Source organism: Lepidochelys kempii, chromosome 6, assembly GCF_965140265.1.
Source record: "Lepidochelys kempii isolate rLepKem1 chromosome 6, rLepKem1.hap2, whole genome shotgun sequence".
NCBI lineage: Eukaryota > Metazoa > Chordata > Testudines > Cheloniidae > Lepidochelys > Lepidochelys kempii.
In genome coordinates this window covers 125,222,672-125,240,884 of record NC_133261.1, presented here as the reverse complement: position 1 = coordinate 125,240,884, position 18,213 = coordinate 125,222,672, and the positions used below count along the sequence as shown (strand labels likewise).

General features: G+C 49.1%; 1 protein-coding gene across 11 annotated transcripts in view; it reads left to right on the top strand.

Annotated features, from left to right (window-relative positions):
* Positions 1–18,213, top strand: part of SAMD4A (sterile alpha motif domain containing 4A) — a 211,533-nt gene that overhangs the window by 167,925 nt on the left and 25,395 nt on the right. For all 11 annotated transcript variants that reach the window (XR_012159608.1, XM_073350077.1, XM_073350082.1 and 8 more), the window contains 4 exons: positions 605–714; positions 2,740–2,826; positions 6,639–6,933; positions 9,906–9,991. Coding sequence is in view for 10 of the 11 variants with exons in the window: in XM_073350077.1 (XP_073206178.1) it covers positions 605–714; positions 2,740–2,826; positions 6,639–6,933; positions 9,906–9,991 (578 nt within the window). In the remaining variant the exon portion in view is untranslated. The remainder of the gene's footprint in view (positions 1–604; positions 715–2,739; positions 2,827–6,638; positions 6,934–9,905; positions 9,992–18,213) is intronic.

The window sequence follows — 18,213 nt, the reverse complement described above, 5'->3', positions numbered from 1 at the left end:
CAGGCCTGGCGGGCACTGGGGCGTTGAGGGCAGCATTAAGGGCAGGAGCCAAAATACAAGTTCGTCCAGGGCACCATTCTCCCTAAGGCCGGCCCTGAGTCTAAGTAGTTATTTGCCAGGTTTGCAACTCTGTAAGACCTGACTCTTGATCAAAAGGCCACGCCATCTCCTCTGTCTTGTCTCAGTGCTGTGAATACATTTCTGTGTAAGATGAAACACTAGTATTTAAAAACAATAGTGTGAACAGGGAATTAAGAAGAATCTTCAAAAGACAGTAAACTACTTCACCGTGGCTCATAAAGGGCAATCAGATCTAATAGGAAATGCCCCACATCAAGGGACTGATCCTGCCAATGAATATGCATCTGAAACACCATTGAAATCAGTGGGAACTTGGGACGTATATCCTTAGGCACGTTCCAGCCTTCGTTGCTAACATCAAAGTGCAATAAAAGTTTTGGAGCTATCAGTAAGCCAGTACTGTGGAAAACAAAAGGAATCCGTTGCCTAATAAACTCCTCATGTTGTTGTTGATTTTATGTTATGTTGTTAAATAGTGTCATCAAATAACAGGGCGTTTTGTCGACTTGCCTTTGTGCTGCAGATGTTCCTGCCTGGCTGAAGAGTCTCCGTCTGCACAAGTATGCAGCTCTTTTCTCCCAGATGACATATGAAGAAATGATGGCACTTACTGAATGCCAGCTCGAGGCACAAGTATGTCTCAAATTAGCTATAAAACAGTTAGTCACATATTTTTTCTAGTGTTGTCACGATTAAAAACGCTCTGTTTGTTCAGTTTGTTGATAGGTTTCCCTGAAAACTTTGCATCATTTGTGAACATTGCAAAAAAATGCCAAAAACTGGGGGGGGGGGCAAACGACACCTTGTATCCAAAAATGACTTGGCCAAAAGCTTGTCAGTGAAGTCATGGGGTGAAATCCTCATCCCATCAAAGTCAATGGGAGATGTGCACTGGCTTTCACCACTGAACTTTAAGGAGGACCCTTTCAGAGGCACAAATGGCATTCAGACATCCAACACCCATTGAAAATCAACGGGAATTTGGTGACTGACTTATTTGTTCCTTTTAAAATCTCCTTAATAGATTGCTTTCCATGTTATCCCTGGGATAAATAGATCTGATTAGCATCTTTATAAATCAAATGCTGCTGCCGTGTTGCAAATAGATTTGTTTTTCCTCTGAGCTATGATTCCAAAAGTTTGATGGAATGAATGATCTGGTAACACTTTCATTGCCGGAGAAGGATACTCTAGTCTTTTTGGGTTCAAGGCCTATATAGGTGCTCAGCTGATTTTTGACAGGGTCTTTTTTTTAACTTCCAATTTCTTCAGCCCCTTCTAAACTTTCCAGAGCCTTCACTAAGGCTGTGTCTACACTTACAAGCTGTGCCGGTGTAAGAGCGCTTGTTTAGCCGCGTTATGCTGATGGGAGAGAGTTCTCCCATCGACAGAATAAAACGAGCTCAACGAGCTGTGGTAGCTATGTCAGCAGAGAGCGTCTCCTGCTGACGCAGCGTTCTGCACACAAGTGCTTATGCCTGCAAAATTTATGTTGCTCAGGGGGGTGGATTTTTTTCACACTCCTGAGTGACAAGTTTTGCCGACATAAGTGCTAGTGTAGACATGGCCTAAACACTGACTTGCACTGGAGGAAGGAAACTGGCAATGTCCCAGCCAAGCTTTCCTTAAAATGAAAGGGGCCCCGCAGCTTTCTAAGGGCATGTCAATGGAGTTAATCCACCCCTCCGAGAGGCGGCAACTAGGCCAATGGAGGAATTCTTCCGCTGTCCTAGGTATGTCTACACTGGACTTAGGGCTGCCCAACTATAGTGCTCGGGCCATGAAATTTTTTTAAGTGTAGACTAATTTTGAAGTGTAGACCAGGCCTAAGCTTCTCACACCTCTCTTAGAGCCAGGGGGCCTGATTCACCACACTCTTACTCCAGTTTTATGTCAGGGTACAAGTGGAGATACACCAATGTGGAGCTGGGATAACACTGTTGAGTTACCCCAGCATAAACTGGACTACCACGGTAGTGAATCAGGCTGGGTGCCGCTATTTCGGTTCCTAACTCTGAGGGTTGTTTTTTTTTTTTTGTTTTTTTTTTGAGGATTGCTTTTCTCAGCATTGCCACGCCTTGTGCAAAATAGTTTAAAACTGTAGTGAGATCTCTACATTTAATGACACAAGTGGTCCCATTGGAATCAGTGGGCCTTCTCTTCGTGTCAGTGTACAGTACATTCTACTCTGCCAGAGTAAGGCTCGCCGAGTCAGCTCCCTAGAGAACTGTGAACAACTGCAAACAAACTGTGATCAAAGGCAGCAGGTGGCAGAGGGCAATTTTTTCAGTTTCTGCCAAGTGTTTGTTTGATTTGAATCACAGAAAACTGTGTTCTGGCACCGAGAGCTGTAGTTCTGCTCCCAGACCTGACATTGGATTTAAAAACATCTTTCTTAAGTCTCTGAGAAGACCTTTCGTCCCTTGTGAGCACTTATAAATATTGCCACTCCAAAGGAGGGTGCACAAGCCAGTGAGAAATCTATAACTTCAATGGGTTTCTAACCTGTTTCCTTAGACCCTGTGCCTCTCTGATTATCCCTGAATTCAGAGGTTTCTTGAATTAACAGCAGCCCTTTTCACTTACGAAAGAAAGGATTTTTGTGCATCCTGCTGGCTGGTGGAGATGTGAGTGTCACATTGTACTGTATCTTCACAGAATGTTACCAAAGGTGCAAGGCACAAAATAGTCATCAGTATCCAAAAGCTGAAAGAGAGGCAGAATCTTCTCAAGTCTTTAGAAAGGGTAAGTTATTTCTGCTTCTTTTTCAATTAAAATAATAGCCAGGAATTAATTCTCAGATAAAGTCCTTTTTGGTTATTGCTGGGTATTTCCCCCAGAGTGCATCTTTTTCATTGAGCATTTTCTTCGTTGGGTTTGCCACATTCGGGTAATTGTATCACAAACGCACTGCATTTTATCAGCAGGCTGCCCCACTGGCTTTTGTACCGAGGCGTAAGCTGCCTCCTGGTTCTCCCCCAGCTCCGGGAGGTTGTAACCTGCACCAGTCCTGTACCTAGCACAGCGTGCGTGCCCTGGCACTGCCTGGCCAGTTTGAGTAGTAGCCAGTGCTCCGCCCGTTCCTTGAGCCTGCCTGCCCACTCTCGGTGGGTACGTCCACACAGCAGCGGGGAAGATGGTTCCTAACTTGGGTGGACGTACCCGTCCTAGTGCTGCTTGAAAACAGTCGTGTGGCCAAGGCGGTGGCTCAGGCAAGCGACCCAAGTACCAACCCCCAAGTTATACACTCGGACAGCTAGCCTGAGCCACAGCCACACTGTCATTTGTAGTGTGCTGCGTCGAGCAGAGCTCGCGTGCGTATGTCTGCCCGAGCTGGGACACCCCCTTCCCGCTCCTGGGTAGACGCACCCTGTGTGAGACAGGGAGTGCCACTCCACGTCCCCAGTGTCACCGGTACTTGCGCCCCTGACCCTGTGGGACACGTGGAGGGGAAACCACATGGTCGCCTGCAGGTCCCGCTGCTGCTCTGTTCCCTCGCACACACCGTAGAGGAGAGAGCCCCCGTGAGCAGCGCTTTGGCATGCACGGGATACAAACCCGCCCGGGTGGGATCCCACAGCCCTGCCCTCCCCCTCTTTCTCAGCAGAACTGGTGTGGTTCCGGGCTGTCTGCAGTCCCTCACTGCAGGGGAGGAGCACGACTTGCCTATCCCAGTGCGCTTTCTAGGCTGGCTGGCTGACGACTCTGGAAAGCAGCATTGCATCCGTTCACATTCAGCAGGTTCTCGAGGCAGCCAGAGAGGTCAAACGTCTTTTTGTTCTTTGTGATGAAAGTTTAAATTCTGCTGAAACTGGTGGAGCCATCAGAAAAGAACCAGCAATAGCATACCTACCAGTATCAACTCAGTCCAACACCTCGCTGTTTGTTGTTCCTCTGTTGTGTTATATTGCATCAATCATTCTATGCACAGCTTCTGACTGGGAGCCATTCAATAATTATGCTGCGCATTGCGATTTATTGGTGTTTTGGTTAGCTCACCACTTTATTTTGCATGTTTAAACTATGGGATTTTATTTATGGAACTGTAGGAGTTAGTAAAGCTGTATTTCCCTCTGTACATTAATAACAATCATTACATCCATGGATTGAGTTTGCTTTTCGGATGTGTTTTCTAGGCAATTTCACAGCCTTTCTTCCCCCTCCTCTTCATGAAGTTTGAAATACAGTATTGATTGACTGTTGTTACTACAGGAACGTAACCCAAGTTTGGCTGACACAATGAGCTACACAGTCTATCCAATAAGATGGGATAAATATTAGTGTTTGCTCTTGACTGCTAGCGATATAGTGGGATTTGCCTGGACTCTGGGGCTGTGGTTCTGTGGATGGTTTGAGTGGGGCCCATGAGTAAAAGCTGGCTGTGGGCTGTATTACTTAGGAGCATGTGTCTCTGTTTTTCTAGTTTTCCTTCCTTTATTTTAACTAACCAGGAGCATGTGTGTGACTTGATCTTCTGGGCAAGCCCCTCCTGCGAACGTTTCTTTCTTCCCATAAAGGAGCTGCACCCGGTTAACACAATGGGTCCCCGCCTAGCTGCACACCGACTCCATGTAATTCAGAGCGATGGAGCCGGGAGTGCAGGTGGTGAAGAGTGATGGGGAAAATAAACAATCACCCCACAGGTCAGGCTGGCTTGTGACACCGCATGTGCTTTCTCTTAATGTATCTTTCATATGTTCATCCATCGCGCTTTCCCCAGGAGCTTGTCTGCTCTGGTTTTGTGTCGGAAGTGATGCCTCAAGAGTAGTTTGAGTGAGACCCAGTAGCCTGAGAAACGGGAGACGAGTCTGGCCCATATTAAGAACAAGATGCAGTCCTTCCCGCCTTCCTCACTGGCATTTCCCGGCGGGAGGGAGGGAGAATTAAACCCGAACTGCGGAAGGAGAACGGCTGTGACGCACACAAATATGCAGTCTGCCGGGATTAAGAAGCCAACATTTTTCATTCTGAACCACTGGAAGGAATACAAACGTTTGGAGGGTTTTAAGATCACGTTTGAAATATGGGGTGAAATTCTAGCCCCACTGGCAAAATTCCCATTCACTTTAGCATGGCCAGGATTTCACCCATGGAGGATTCCAGTGAAATATCTCCCTCTCCAATCACTCCTCATTCACAGAAATGACCCAAAGACCAGCTGTGTCTTCAAAGCCCTGTGATTCTGTAGGCGGGTTCCAGACTACAGTAATAAACTGCCCCGGCCACTTCAAAGCTGAGAAACCATATGTGGTGGTGGTAGTATTCTTACCATGACTCCCAGGAGCCCTAGTAATGGACCAGGACCCCATTGTGCTAGGTGCTGTACAAACACAGAACAAAAAGGCAGTCCCTGCCCCACGGAGCTTACAGTCTACGTGTAAGATGAGGGACACCTAGTGATAGAAACAGACGGGGAGGACAAGGAGACAATATGGGTCAGCATCACAAGAAGTGATCACAGGGCACCAGCAGCCTAACCACTGTCAAGCAAGCAGGGGTTTGAAGGAGAATGAAGAAGTGACTTTGTGGATGTTTACAGGGAGCTCCTGCCAAGGGGTGGGGCAGCATGGGAGAAAACAGGAGGGCGCTTGCTTGAAAATGTAACAAGTGGGTGATGGAGGCTGGCATCATGGGAATGCAGGAATCAGCCTTTCAACAGTGAATGAGAGACCAGATCAGCTGGGGTTAGGCCATGCATGGCCTTGCAAGTGAGGACAAGTAGTTTATGTTTGATGTGATAGAGAAGGGGGAGCCAGTGGAGGGGCGACATGGTCAAAACAACTGGGTAGGAAAATGATCTTAGCAGCATTTTGAATGGAGATGAGCACGGCAAGATTGCATTTGTCAAGTCCAGAGAGAATCATGTTGCAGCATTTGAGACACAAGTTGGTAAGAGCCTGGACAAAGGTTTTAGGTATGTGGGTGGATAGCTGGGCCAGACATGGGCCAAGAAGGCAGTACTGAGAGCCAGAGCCAGGATAGGCTTAGGTTAGAGACTGAATTTTGTGACGGTAGACAGCACTGAAATCTCATGTGCTGTTCTCATGTGATTCCTGTGGAAATTGCAAGGTCTCTGCTTTCTTGAAGGGTGGGAATCTCACCAGATCAGCTGCTCTCATGGGATTTCATCCCTCTTGGGCTGCATCTGCACTGCGTCTGGACGCCATACTCGCACTGATTTTGGATCCCACCTGATTCATGGGGTGGGTTCAGATTCAGGAGTTCAAATCTGAACACACACACCTGAAAATGGGGAAGGGGGTTTGCAGGTGGCGTCAGACTTGAAGTTCTAGTTCTTGCCTGTTTCTGTTAAAACGGTTCTGTGAAAGACTCAGTTAATTAAATGGACCAACTTACTGAACGTGGATCACACAGTACAAGTAAGTCCTGGAGTAGGAACAACAGAAGAGGCTTCTGCGGGGGTTGTTTTTCTGGAAGCAATGTCCTAGTGTTGTCAGCTTTGCTGAGGCAGCATGGCTGAGCTCAGTGCAGCTAGTGGCATATTGAGATTGCAGACATACCAGCTGCTAACCATTTTTGTTGTCTGGAATCTGCAGGACATCCTGGAAGGTGGCAACCTGCGCATCCCACTGCAGGAGCTACACCAAATGATCCTCACCCCAATCAAAGCCTACTGCTCCCAGAATTCAAACACAGACGAGCAGAGCCGGGACCTGGATTCCCACCACCTGCCTTCTCTGATCGGCTCGGACAGCCAAGGGTCTGACTGCAAGGACTCTGCCTCTGGGTGCATACAGCAGCACCACTTGCCTGGCTGCGAGGGCGAGTCTGGAGGGGGACCTTTGCCCGAAGGGGATCTCCCTGGGCAGTTCACGAGAGTCATGGGGAAAGGTCAGCTGCTCCAATTGTCTTTATTCCTTCTATTAGGAGTAAATGGTTAAGAACAGCGTTTATTTCATAGCCGCTCTGGTCCCCATCCACCCTCCTTGTGTCCTGTTCATCATAATATTCTCAGGGCCCCTTTGTGCTAGGTGCTGTATCAACACTTAGTAAGAAACAGTCCCTGACCCAAAGGGCGTGCAGTCTAATTAGGGAAGATGGACAGAGGTGAAATGATGTACTCAAGGTGACACAGCAGAGACAGGACTGCACCCAGCTCTCCGGAGTCCCATTGTACCATGCTGCCATCATTCACATGTGCTCAAGCACTGTTCATGGCTAGCGCTGGCGAAAAGGGAAGGTTAGGAGGAGATGGGGACGTAGCCTTACTCTCTCCTCCAGCCAGTAGAGCTGGCTGGCTATAGAGGCAGGTGAGCTCACTGCCCCCCATTGTAGCAGGGAGGCCCTTCTTCCTTCTCCTGTGTGCTGAGGAGCTCCAGAAGGCATCATGCCTGTCTGAGTCACAAAGCCTCCTTGGCCTTCTGCACCGCTTCCAATGTTAGAGGGTACATCTACACTGCACACTAAGCCTGGGCTCTGACTCTGGTTTGAGCCCGAGCCCAAGTCCCCTTTCTGGCCGCACTGATCAGTCTGACTCGGGTCAGCAAGCCCTCAGGACCCTGCGAGTGGGGTGGGTCAGAGTCCAAGTCCCACTGCAACTCACATTTTGCAATGCGGATGCAGGTCAAGCTGCAGACATGAGTCAGAGTGGTGCAGTATAGACATGTTACCAAGGCTCTGAGACCAGGTCCAGCAAGTGCAAATCCTGGTTTACAAGACAGCGTGGATGTTCAGGCATGAGCTTGGAACCACTGAATCCACAAGCGCGGATCCCACAGACCCAGGCTCACTGTGCAGTGTAGACATAACTAGGCAGGCCCTAGCAAGTACAGCTGAGCCCTATACAAATAGGCATGTTGGAAGCTTGAATCAGAATGAGCCTTTAGTGTTTGACTATGCACCATTATTTTTTAAAGCCTGTGGAAAGATCTTCCTCTTTGTGGTGCATGATCCTGGAATCGAGTGGCTGCTCTGGGGTTACCTTCGGTCTGGCTACTTGCTTTCATTGCCAGCGCCGGTCCCCTGCTGCTCACTGGTCCCATGTCCTCCAGTGGAGTTTTTTATAGCCCTGACTTGCAGTACGAGGGAGTGCACGTACAGAGCAGTTGCTTCCTTTCGATCCGTGATCATGTGACACGGATAGAGAGAGCGTGCCTGGGACTGGCATTTGTGTAATGTGAAAGTTGGGGGAGGGTTGGGCTTTTTAAAACACTTTCTTTGGTGGCTTGGGCCCTGACTGTACATGCTTAAGTGCTTTGCTGAACTGGGGCCTTAGAGCAGATTGCCCAAGCAGTCTGCACTCCTGTAAGGGTGCTGCCCATGGTCTCTGCGTGTCCCTGCCTCACCGCTGTCGCTGCACTGTGAAATACAGGGGAAACAGTCATACCCAGCAAAACCCTTCGATGCTGGTGTAAATGGCTTCATTGACTTCAATAGCATTTTGCCCATTTATACCAGCAAGGAATTTGTCCTGCTGTGGTCAGTACAAAACAAAACAAGTTTCTTGAACTGAGGAATGATTTAAAAGAATATCTACGAGGGATGGGGGAGTCCATTCAGCCTCATTTTTGAATCATGCAAACCTCTCTAAATCATTCCTAAACTAGCTTTTCTGTAATAAAAGTGGTGGATACAGAGCACATGACGGGGTGCCCTTCACACACATTTGGGAGGACCTGCATAACTTACTCAGAGCTTTAACCCTCCTGGGTAATTCAGACTGCCCACTCCCAACACTGCGAGCGGGGACTGTTCCATGCAGCAGCTTGCTGTGTGGAGAATGGAGCAGTTTGGTAACAGGGGGGAGGGAGGCTATTAAAAAAAACGGTCAGACTTCCATGGAGAAATGTCAGCCCCGGTCCAGTTCCAGCACTTTCTGTTTAAAATGTATGAATAGACATGAAATACAAATTACCTAGAAACTTCAAAGGGCAGAACATTGAGCCCGGTGTGTAATTTCACACTGATTGGCCACTTACTTTAAGAAAAATGTTTTTTGTGCCGCATTTTAAGCCCATATCAGACCTCACTGCTAACTCTGGTGTCATGACCAGCACCTCTGTCATGCGTGAAGTTGAGTGGTATGGAGATTTATCAGTCGAAGTTGGGGAAATGGCATTGTTAGCAGGCACACTCCCAAGCCTTCTCTGAAAACTGGGGATATTTACTGGTCACCATGAGGGTTAAAATTGATGGGGAAGCCATAATGTAGAGAAGGCTCCTGTGACCAGTTGTTTTGATGATGCTTGCTTCCCAGCGGGTTTAACTAAGATGGCAGTTCTGGCTGTAGAATTCTGCAGCTCTTACGGACTTTAACTCCAGTTCAGTTGAGTCAGGGTTAGAATGGGTGGGAGTGTTTGGGTAAATTCCCCCAATGCAGACACTGTCTTATTCTGTAAGTTAATTTGCACACACTTTTGTGGCATTATTTCAAAAGCTTGCTGTCAGTCAAATCAGTGGGAATTTTGCCATTGACTTCAGTGAGACCAGATTTTGACCCTGGAAGCAATAGATTTTAACAGCACACTCTTTGTGTGACAGTGTCTTTCACATGTGAGAATAGGATAAGATGGGGGAACCAGATTCTACTCTGTTACTGCTGATTTGCACATGTATAACTCTAATGGAGTTACTCTGGATTTACAGCAATGTAACTGAGAGCAAAATCTGGCCCTAAATATAGACTGGCATGGCTGGAATTGTAAAAGGGAGTCTTTCTACACAAGTGCTCCATTGATAACTCATTTCAGACAATTGCAATGGAAGTCTAAGACCATTCTTAAAAACAACACATTGATGTCAGTCCCGTTTCCTGGTCACCATGTGTTTTGCTAGCTATCCTTTTTTTGTTTGTTTGTTTGCAGTATGTACACAACTTTTAGTTTCCAGACCTGATGAGGAGAATATAAGTTCCTATTTACAGCTCATAGACAAATGTCTAATTCATGAGGTGAGTTGTGTCAGATCTTATAAAACTGTTGTTCTCATTGCTTAGAAACTGTTTCCAAAGTTTCTGTTTATGTAAACGTTTTGGTTTCTAACACAAATATTTTTGGGAGTATTAATAGTAATTCTGACTGTGGCAGACTGTAAATGCAATGTGGTGCACAGAAGTGTAGGTCACTATGTCCCTGTACAACATCAAAGAACTGGAATTGACAAATTCATCATGCTTGTGACATTATGATCAACAGCTGGATGACAGAAAAACCCAGGATGAATGTGCATGGGGTTTCAAGCAGAGAGACTAAACTATCATTCAGCATTTCCAGTTTCTGTTTTGTAGCAAACATTTTGTGATTTGGCACCTACCATTCTGTGTGCCTCTTCATGAGAGCTGCTTGTGCATGGATTTTTATTTTGAACTGTAGCTTTCTCTAAAAGATACATTACCACGTGTCCTTCAGGGTGACTGAAACATATTTTGAGCTCCATATGCCATAGATCTCAGGCACAAGCCACCCTGCTGTGTATATTTATCCCCTATGTGTACCAAGTTCCTGTTGCACTTGTTACTCCTGGGGAAATTCGGTGCCAAAAAATTAAAAATTCTGCACACAATATTTTAAAATTCTGCATATTTTGTATGTCAAAATAACACAATATAATCACACCAGTTTCAGTTATTTTGGTAATTTATTTCAAATACCTGTCACCAAATATGTCTGTAACAATACAGACTGGGGAAAAAAAAGATTCAGGAAATGTTTTTTTGACAAATAGATTCCTTACTAGGCATATGAATACAGAACGCTGAGTAATTCATCTAAACTACAGTACAGAACTGTGTTTCCTGCGCACCTCAGAAGCAGTGAAAAGGCTTTGGGGGATTCAGGGGTAACAGAGGAGCTGAGGGAGAGGGAAGGAGCCTGGAGTGAACCTGGAGGGTTATTGGGTGTGGGTGGGTGAAGTATGGGACAGGTTTGGGGAGGGAGAGGGATTTTTAGGGAGTTGGGGAGCCTCCCCCATTCAGACCCTGGCTGACCCCTAACCTCTCCCATTCAGTCAAGCACATCTGCTCTTATCCCCGTGTGTCCTTGCAGCCCTCCTCCCCCATCTACATGTGGCCCTGCACCCCCTACCCTCTGTCCCCATGTGACCCTTCAGCCCACCTCCCATTCAGCCTCTGGCTCAGTGCTGTCACCCCACTGATCCTGCATCCAAGTCTGTCCCCCACTAGCTCTTCTGAACCCCAATCTGTGAACCCCCCAGCAGCACCACTCTGTCTGTCCCGTGCCTCCTCACCTGACCCCACTGTGAGGACAGCAGCCTCTCTGGCTGACTGCCCTCTCTTCTGGGGCCATAGCAGCCTCTGGTGGGCGAAAGATGTAACTGTAATGCCTCTCCAGCAGAATTTATATTCTGTGGAGAAAAAAAATCTGCGAGGGACATTAATTCTTCATGCGTGCAGTAGTGTGGAATTCCCCCAGGAGTAACTTGTGTACACATGTGCTGCACCTGATCTTACAAGATGCATGGCATTACACGGCCATGCATCTGAAATCTGGATGGATCTCTGAATATTTTCCAGTGTCAAAAGATCTACAGTTTACACTGTCTTTACATGGTCACTTGTGTATAAAAGTGGAGTCTAGAATCACTCAGAAATCTGAACTATCCTACAGGAAAAGGAGTGGCGAAATTTTGGCAAAAGTACGTTGACTGCTGTAAACACAGGTATATACAGTGTGCTAAGTGGAAAAAAGGGTTAAATTACAGAGTTCTGAATCCTCCATGTGAGACGCTATTGCCTAAATAATAGAGCTCTCATCTGGTTCTTGGGCATTTCCCATCCTCACAAAAGCTCTGATTCAGGAAAGCACTAAGTGCTAGGGTAATTAACCATTGGAAGAATTTATCAAGGGCCATGGTGGAGTCTCCATCACTGGTAAATTTTAAATTAAGATTGGTTTTTCTAAAAAGATATTCTCTAGTTCAAAAGGAATTATTCTGAAGAAGTTCTGTGACCTGTGATATACTAGAGGTCAGACAAGATGATCACAATGGTCTGTTGTGGCCTGGAATCTCTGAAGGGTTTTCCTGAATCTGGGACAGAGATTTCCAGCCCTGAAGGGAAGTCATTGACATTCAGGGTTTAAAAAAACAAACACTGTCCTCCCAGAATGCTTCTGTCCACAATAGTAACAAGTTTGCCAAGAGTTTTTCAGTGAATGGTAGTGAACTGTCAGCATACATTGTCAAGGTACAGTTTGCCACTTGAAATATACAGCAGCTGCGCTAGGAAATTTCATTTTACTATGAAGTGAGTGGTTAGTTTGCTTTCCCACCTCAGCGATGGTTCTGTCTGAGCCAGGCACATAGTTTAAATATAACCAAAGCTTCTAATATGTGTGTACAAAGAACTCTTCCACCTGAGTCCAAGTTCACGGAGATCCCATGAAAAGCTCCTTTCACTCTAATTCTTCATGTATTTCCAGACATAGCAAGATTTTTTTCCCCTTGATTGCTCCATGATGAGTCATGAAGTCAATGCAGCATTACGAACTGCATCCATCCTAGCCTAGTCTCTCCCCCGTCTTCTTTATATTTCTGACATTAACCCATGTTAATGAAATGTGATTCTGGCTTGGCACATCCCAGCTGTATAGGACAACTGTACAGGGTGCAACTCCAAACTCATTTTCTGGGTGGTGTAACCAGATGCACTGCCCTGGCTGCAATGGTATAAGGGAAGTGCTTGTTGGTATTCTCAAGAAATGCCTTAAGTGGAACAACATTTCCTCCCTGGCAAAGCAGGGGAAGGAGGGAATAGATTCTCCATGCTCTATGAAGCCCCAGATTTTCCCTTGCATATTATGCATAAAATGTAAATGTAGAGTTTGTGAAAGGTGCAGGATTGAGTGGCAGAGAAACCACAGACCTCTCTTTACCCTCTGACCACACCCAGCGGAGGCAGTGCTTGCACATGTCTATTCCAATGTAGGTGCATGCTCCAAGCACAGCCGCTGGAATATTTTCCCCTAGCGGCATCTGTTAGGTCAGCTCCAATGCCCTCTGGTACTGCACACTCATAGCTCTGGTATAAAAGGCCCTGTCGAGCCTGCTCTCCTTCATTTCCTTCTTACCGCCCGTTACAGCGGCTGGAACTCCTCATTGCTTCGGCGATCGTTCTCTTAGTGGTTCTTCTTCGAGTGATTTCTCATGTGTATTCCACAATAGGTGTGCGTGCTCGCCACGTGCACCAGTGCCGGAAGTTTTTCCCCTAGAAGTACCCATGGGGGGGAGCACCCCCTGCAACCCCCGGAGTGGCGCCTGCCTGGTGCGGTATAAGGGAAGATGCACGCTCCCCCCACCCTCAGTTCCTTCTTGCCGCCAGTGAAGGTGCATCGGAACTGCTCTGCTCCAGCTTTGCCGTAGCTCATCCCTAGAACTGTCTGTTGGTTCAGTGTTAGTACCTGTCGTTAGTTTAGTTAGTCAGTGAGCCCAGGCGGGGGCATGCCCCGTGCCCCGGGGTTTAGGTCGTGCAGCTCTTGTAGGCATTCTGTGCCAAGAAGTGACCCCCAAGCAGACTGTTTGCGCTGTTTGGGAGAAACCCATGTCAGCGAAAGGTGCAAGATTTGCAAGTTGTTTAAGCCTCGCCTCGGACCAAAAGAGAAAGGGACATTCGGCTCCGGACCATCCTGATGGAGTAGGCACTGACCCTGACCCTGGCACGCCGCTCCGAACCAGTACCCGGCACCTCAGCGCTGGTACGTGGTGACCCTCCGGTGCCATCAACCAGTCGGCACCGGTCCCCATCCGTGGGGCACGCCACGGGGGCCAGAAAGACTCCCTCTTTGCAGCGGCATCGAGGGAAGTCTGGGACAGAGGCTAGGCCCATGTCGGGCAGTCCTCAATTGCCACCAGGCCCCAGGCCTCTGACTCACGTTGAGAGGAGTAGCCTGGCCCCATCGGAACAGGCTTCTCCGGGTGACCGGATGCCGTCCACACTTGAAGCCCTCCAGGCAGCCCAGGATGTTATGTCCATGCTGGTGCCCGGAGCGCCACCAATGTTGGCCCCATGCTCCAGAGGCAAGCCACCGTTGGGATCTCCCCAGTCGCCTCCGGCCCAGTACCAATCTCAGTTGAGGGAACATTCCCGACGCCATTCACCTCCCAGTGACCGTTCAGGGAAGAGTCCATGTGGATCGCCCTCGACGCCGACCAGACTGGCTGGCTGGGTTCCAGCCGGCCGGGACTCTCGGCAACTCTCGTCCTCAAGGAGCAAATGTCGACGGGACCGCAGCAGGCATCGCTAACGGTCCTCATCTCGGAAAGGGTACCGCACTCGGTCATGGCACGGTTGTCGACGCCATTCCTGCTCGGACTCCCACTCCAAATCTCCGCCAAGACATTGCAGCCCCGGGCGTCGATCACTGGCATCTCGCTGTCACGGGTCCGCCTGTCGAGGCCGTTCCCGGAGTAGCTCTTACCGTCGGTACCAGTCCTCCACGTCAAGATCGTGGTCCCGTGGCCGATGTAGATCCTGGCACCGCCACTCCTGCTGGTCCAGAGACAGCAGCAGATCTTACACCAGCCTGGCCTCCATTTGTAGCCGTCCTTCGATGGGCCAGGCCAGCCAAGCCAAACAGCCGGCACCTAGCGTTGTGGCCGGCCCAATGGTACCAGTGGGCACCATGGCCTCCGGCGCAGCCCCTGGTGGGAGCTCACTCGGTGGCCAAAGCTTCGGAAGCACCGTCGGCCTCCCTCTCCAAACCCCCAAGAAAGGAGTCGGTGGGACGTATGTCCTTAGCACCGTGCCCGGAGTCTGACCAGGTAGTGGACCCTCCGGTGCCGGCCGATACCCAGAGCACTTCACCGGCCTCCTCGCCCCACCCAGAGGAGGCGATTGCAGCCCTGCCCCCTCCACGCCGCAGGAGGACTTCAGGGCCCATCAAGAACTCTTAAAGAGGGTGGCAGCAAGCCTCCACCTCCGGGCAGAGGAGATGGAGGAGTCCTCAGACTCCCTGTTTAACGTGCTGTCCCTGTTGGCACTGGGTAAGGTGACCTTGTCCCTCCATGGAGGGGCGGCTAAGATTTCAAAAGCCCTGTGGGAAACACCGGCCTCGTTGGCCCCCATCTCTAAGAAGGCGGAATGCAAGTACTTGTATACCCACCTGGCGCCCAAATCTCTGGTGGTTGAGCCAGTCAACCACAGGGAACGGCAGGGTCAGCCAGCCCTGACCCCAAAGAACAAAGATTCTCGGAGACTGGATTCTTTCAGAAGGAAAATTTATTTGTCTTTGAGCTTCCAGTTACGAGTGGCAAACCATCAGGCTCTCCTGGGCCCATACGAATTCAATCTGTGGGGCTCCCTGCTCAAGTTTGAGGACTCCCTCCAGGATCGTGATAGGAAGGAGTTCCAGGCGCTAGTGGAGGAAGGGGCAGCGGCCGCTAGGGTGTCCCTGCAGGAAGCCTCAGATGCTGCAGACATGGCCGCATGATCCATGGCCTCCGCGGTGTCCATGAAATGGGCGTCATGGCTCCTGCTCTCTGGGCTGTCCAGCAAGGTGCAGTCTTCCATGCAGGATCTCCCGTTTGATGGGAAAGCTCTGTTTGCAGCGAAAACAGATACAAGGCTGCATGGAATTTGCTGAAGGAATTGGCGGCTGTGATTGCAGAGCCACTGGCCATTATCTTTGAAAACTCGTGGCGAACCGGGGAAGTCCCGGATGACTGGAAAAAGGCTAATGTAGTGCCAATCTTTAAAAAAGGGAAGAAGGAAGATCCTGGGAACTACAGGCCAGTCAGCCTCACCTCAGTCCCTGGAAAAATCATGGAGCAGGTCCTCAAAGAATCAATCCTGAAGCACTTGCATGAGAGGAAAGTGATCAGGAACAGCCAGCATGGATTCACCAAGGGAAGGTCATGCCTGACTAATCTAATTGCCTTTTATGATGAGATTACTGGTTCTGTGGATGAAGGGAAAGCAGTGGATGTATTGTTTCTTGACTTTAGCAAAGCTTTTGACACGGTCTCCCATAGTATTCTTGTCACCAAGTTAAGGAAGTATGGGCTGGATGAATGCACTATAAGGTGGGTAGAAAGCTGGCTAGATTGTCGGGCTCAACGGGTAGTGATCAATGGCTCCATGTCTAGTTGGCAGCCGGTATCAAGTGGAGTGCCCCGAGGGTCGGTCCTGGGGCCGGTTTTATTCAATATCTTCATAAATGATCTGGAGGATGGTGTGGATTGCACTCTCAGCAAATTTGCGGATGATACTAAACTGGGAGGAGTGGTAGATACGCTGGAGGGGAGGGATAGGATACAGAAGGACCTAGACCAATTGGAAGATTGGGCCAAAAGGAATCTGATGAGGTTCAATAAGGATAAGTGCAGGGTCCTGCACTTAGGACGGAAGAACCCAATGCACAGCTACAGACTAGGGACCAAATGGCTAGGCAGCAGTTCTGCGGAAAAGGACCTAGGGGTGACAGTGGACGAGAAGCTGGATATGAGTCAGCAGTGTGCCCTTGTTGCCAAGAAGGCCAATGGCATTTTGGGATGTATAAGTAGGGGCATAGCGAGCAGATCGAGGGACGTGATCGTTCCCCTCTATTCGACATTGGTGAGACTTCATCTGGAGTACTGTGTCCAGTTTTGGGCCCCACACTTCAAGAAGGATGTGGATAAATTGGAGAGAGTCCAGCGAAGGGCAACAAAAATGATTAGGGGACTGGAACACATGAGTTATGAGGAGAGGCTGAGGGAGCTGGGATTGTTTAGCCTGCAGAAGAGAAGAATGAGGGGGGATTTGATAGCTGCTTTCAACTACCTGAAAGGGGGTTCCAAAGAGGATGGCTCTAGACTGTTCTCAATGGTAGCAGATGACAGAACGAGGAGTAATGGTCTCAAGTTGCAGTGGGGGAGGTTTAGATTGGATATTAGGAAAAACTTTTTCACTAAGAGGGTGGTGAAACACTGGAATGCGTTACCTAGGGAGGTGGTAGAATCTCCTTCCTTAGAGGTTTTTAAGGTCAGGCTTGACAAAGCCCTGGCTGGGATGATTTAACTGGGAATTGGTCCTGCTTTGAGCAGGGGGTTGGACTAGATGACCTTCTGGGGTCCCTTCCAACCCTGATATTCTATGATTCTATGGCATGAAGGAATCCCGCACGACCTTCTAGACTCGGGGCCTCTATGTCCCGGCTCTGGCAAAACCTAAGTTCAGGCCGCAGCAGACTCCCGCCCAGGCTGCCGTCCCAAAGTATGAGGCCGCTCATAAGAAGCAGCAGGTTTGGACCGTCTTTTTCCGTATTCTAGACCCCCGGTCCCGCAGTGGGACCTAAACCTGGTGTTGGCTCGTCTCACAGGACCCCCGTTTGAACCACTAGCCATGTGCTCCTGGTCTCACCTCTCGTGGAAGGTGGCCTTCCTGGTTGCAATCATATCATCCAGGTGAGTGTCGGAGCTTAGGGTCCTGACCTCCGAGCCACTGTACATGGTCTTACATAAGGACACGGTCCAGCTCTGCCCACACCCTGCGTTCCTGCCAAAGGTGGTCTCCTCCTACCATATGGATCAGGACTTTTTTCTGCCGGTCCTCTGCCCCAAGCCTCACGTGTCCAGTGAGGAGCGCTGTCTCCACATGCTCCATATGTGGCGGGCTCTGGCTTTCTACTCCGAGCGGACCAAGCCATTCAGGAAGTCCGCACAACTGTTCGTCGCCTCAGCTGAGCATGCGAGGGGCCAGCCGATTTCCATTCAGTGGCTTTCCAGTTGGATCACTTCGTGTATGCCGGGCGCTGGCCTTCTACATCCAAAGGACCAAAGCATTCCACAGATCCACTCAGGTGTTGATAGCGGAAAGAATGAAAGTTTCTCCCCATTTCTGTGCGGAGAATCTCATTGTGCATCACTTCGTGCATCAGGGCATGTTACGACCTCGTGAACATCTCGCCGCTGCTCACTTAACAGCTCATTTTACAGGGTCTCAGGCCTCCGCCACTGCTTTTTTAGCGCAAGTTCCAATTCAGGACATGGGCAGGGGGCAACCTGGTTGTCGGTTCACGACACACTATGTCATTACACAGCAGGCTAGAGACCATGCTGGCTTCGGCCGGGCAGCATTACAATCAGCCTGCTCTTGATCTCCAAACCCACCTCCGGGGCAGTTGCTTGTGGGTCACTTACATTGGAATGGACGTGTGCGAGCACTCAAAGAAGAAACGG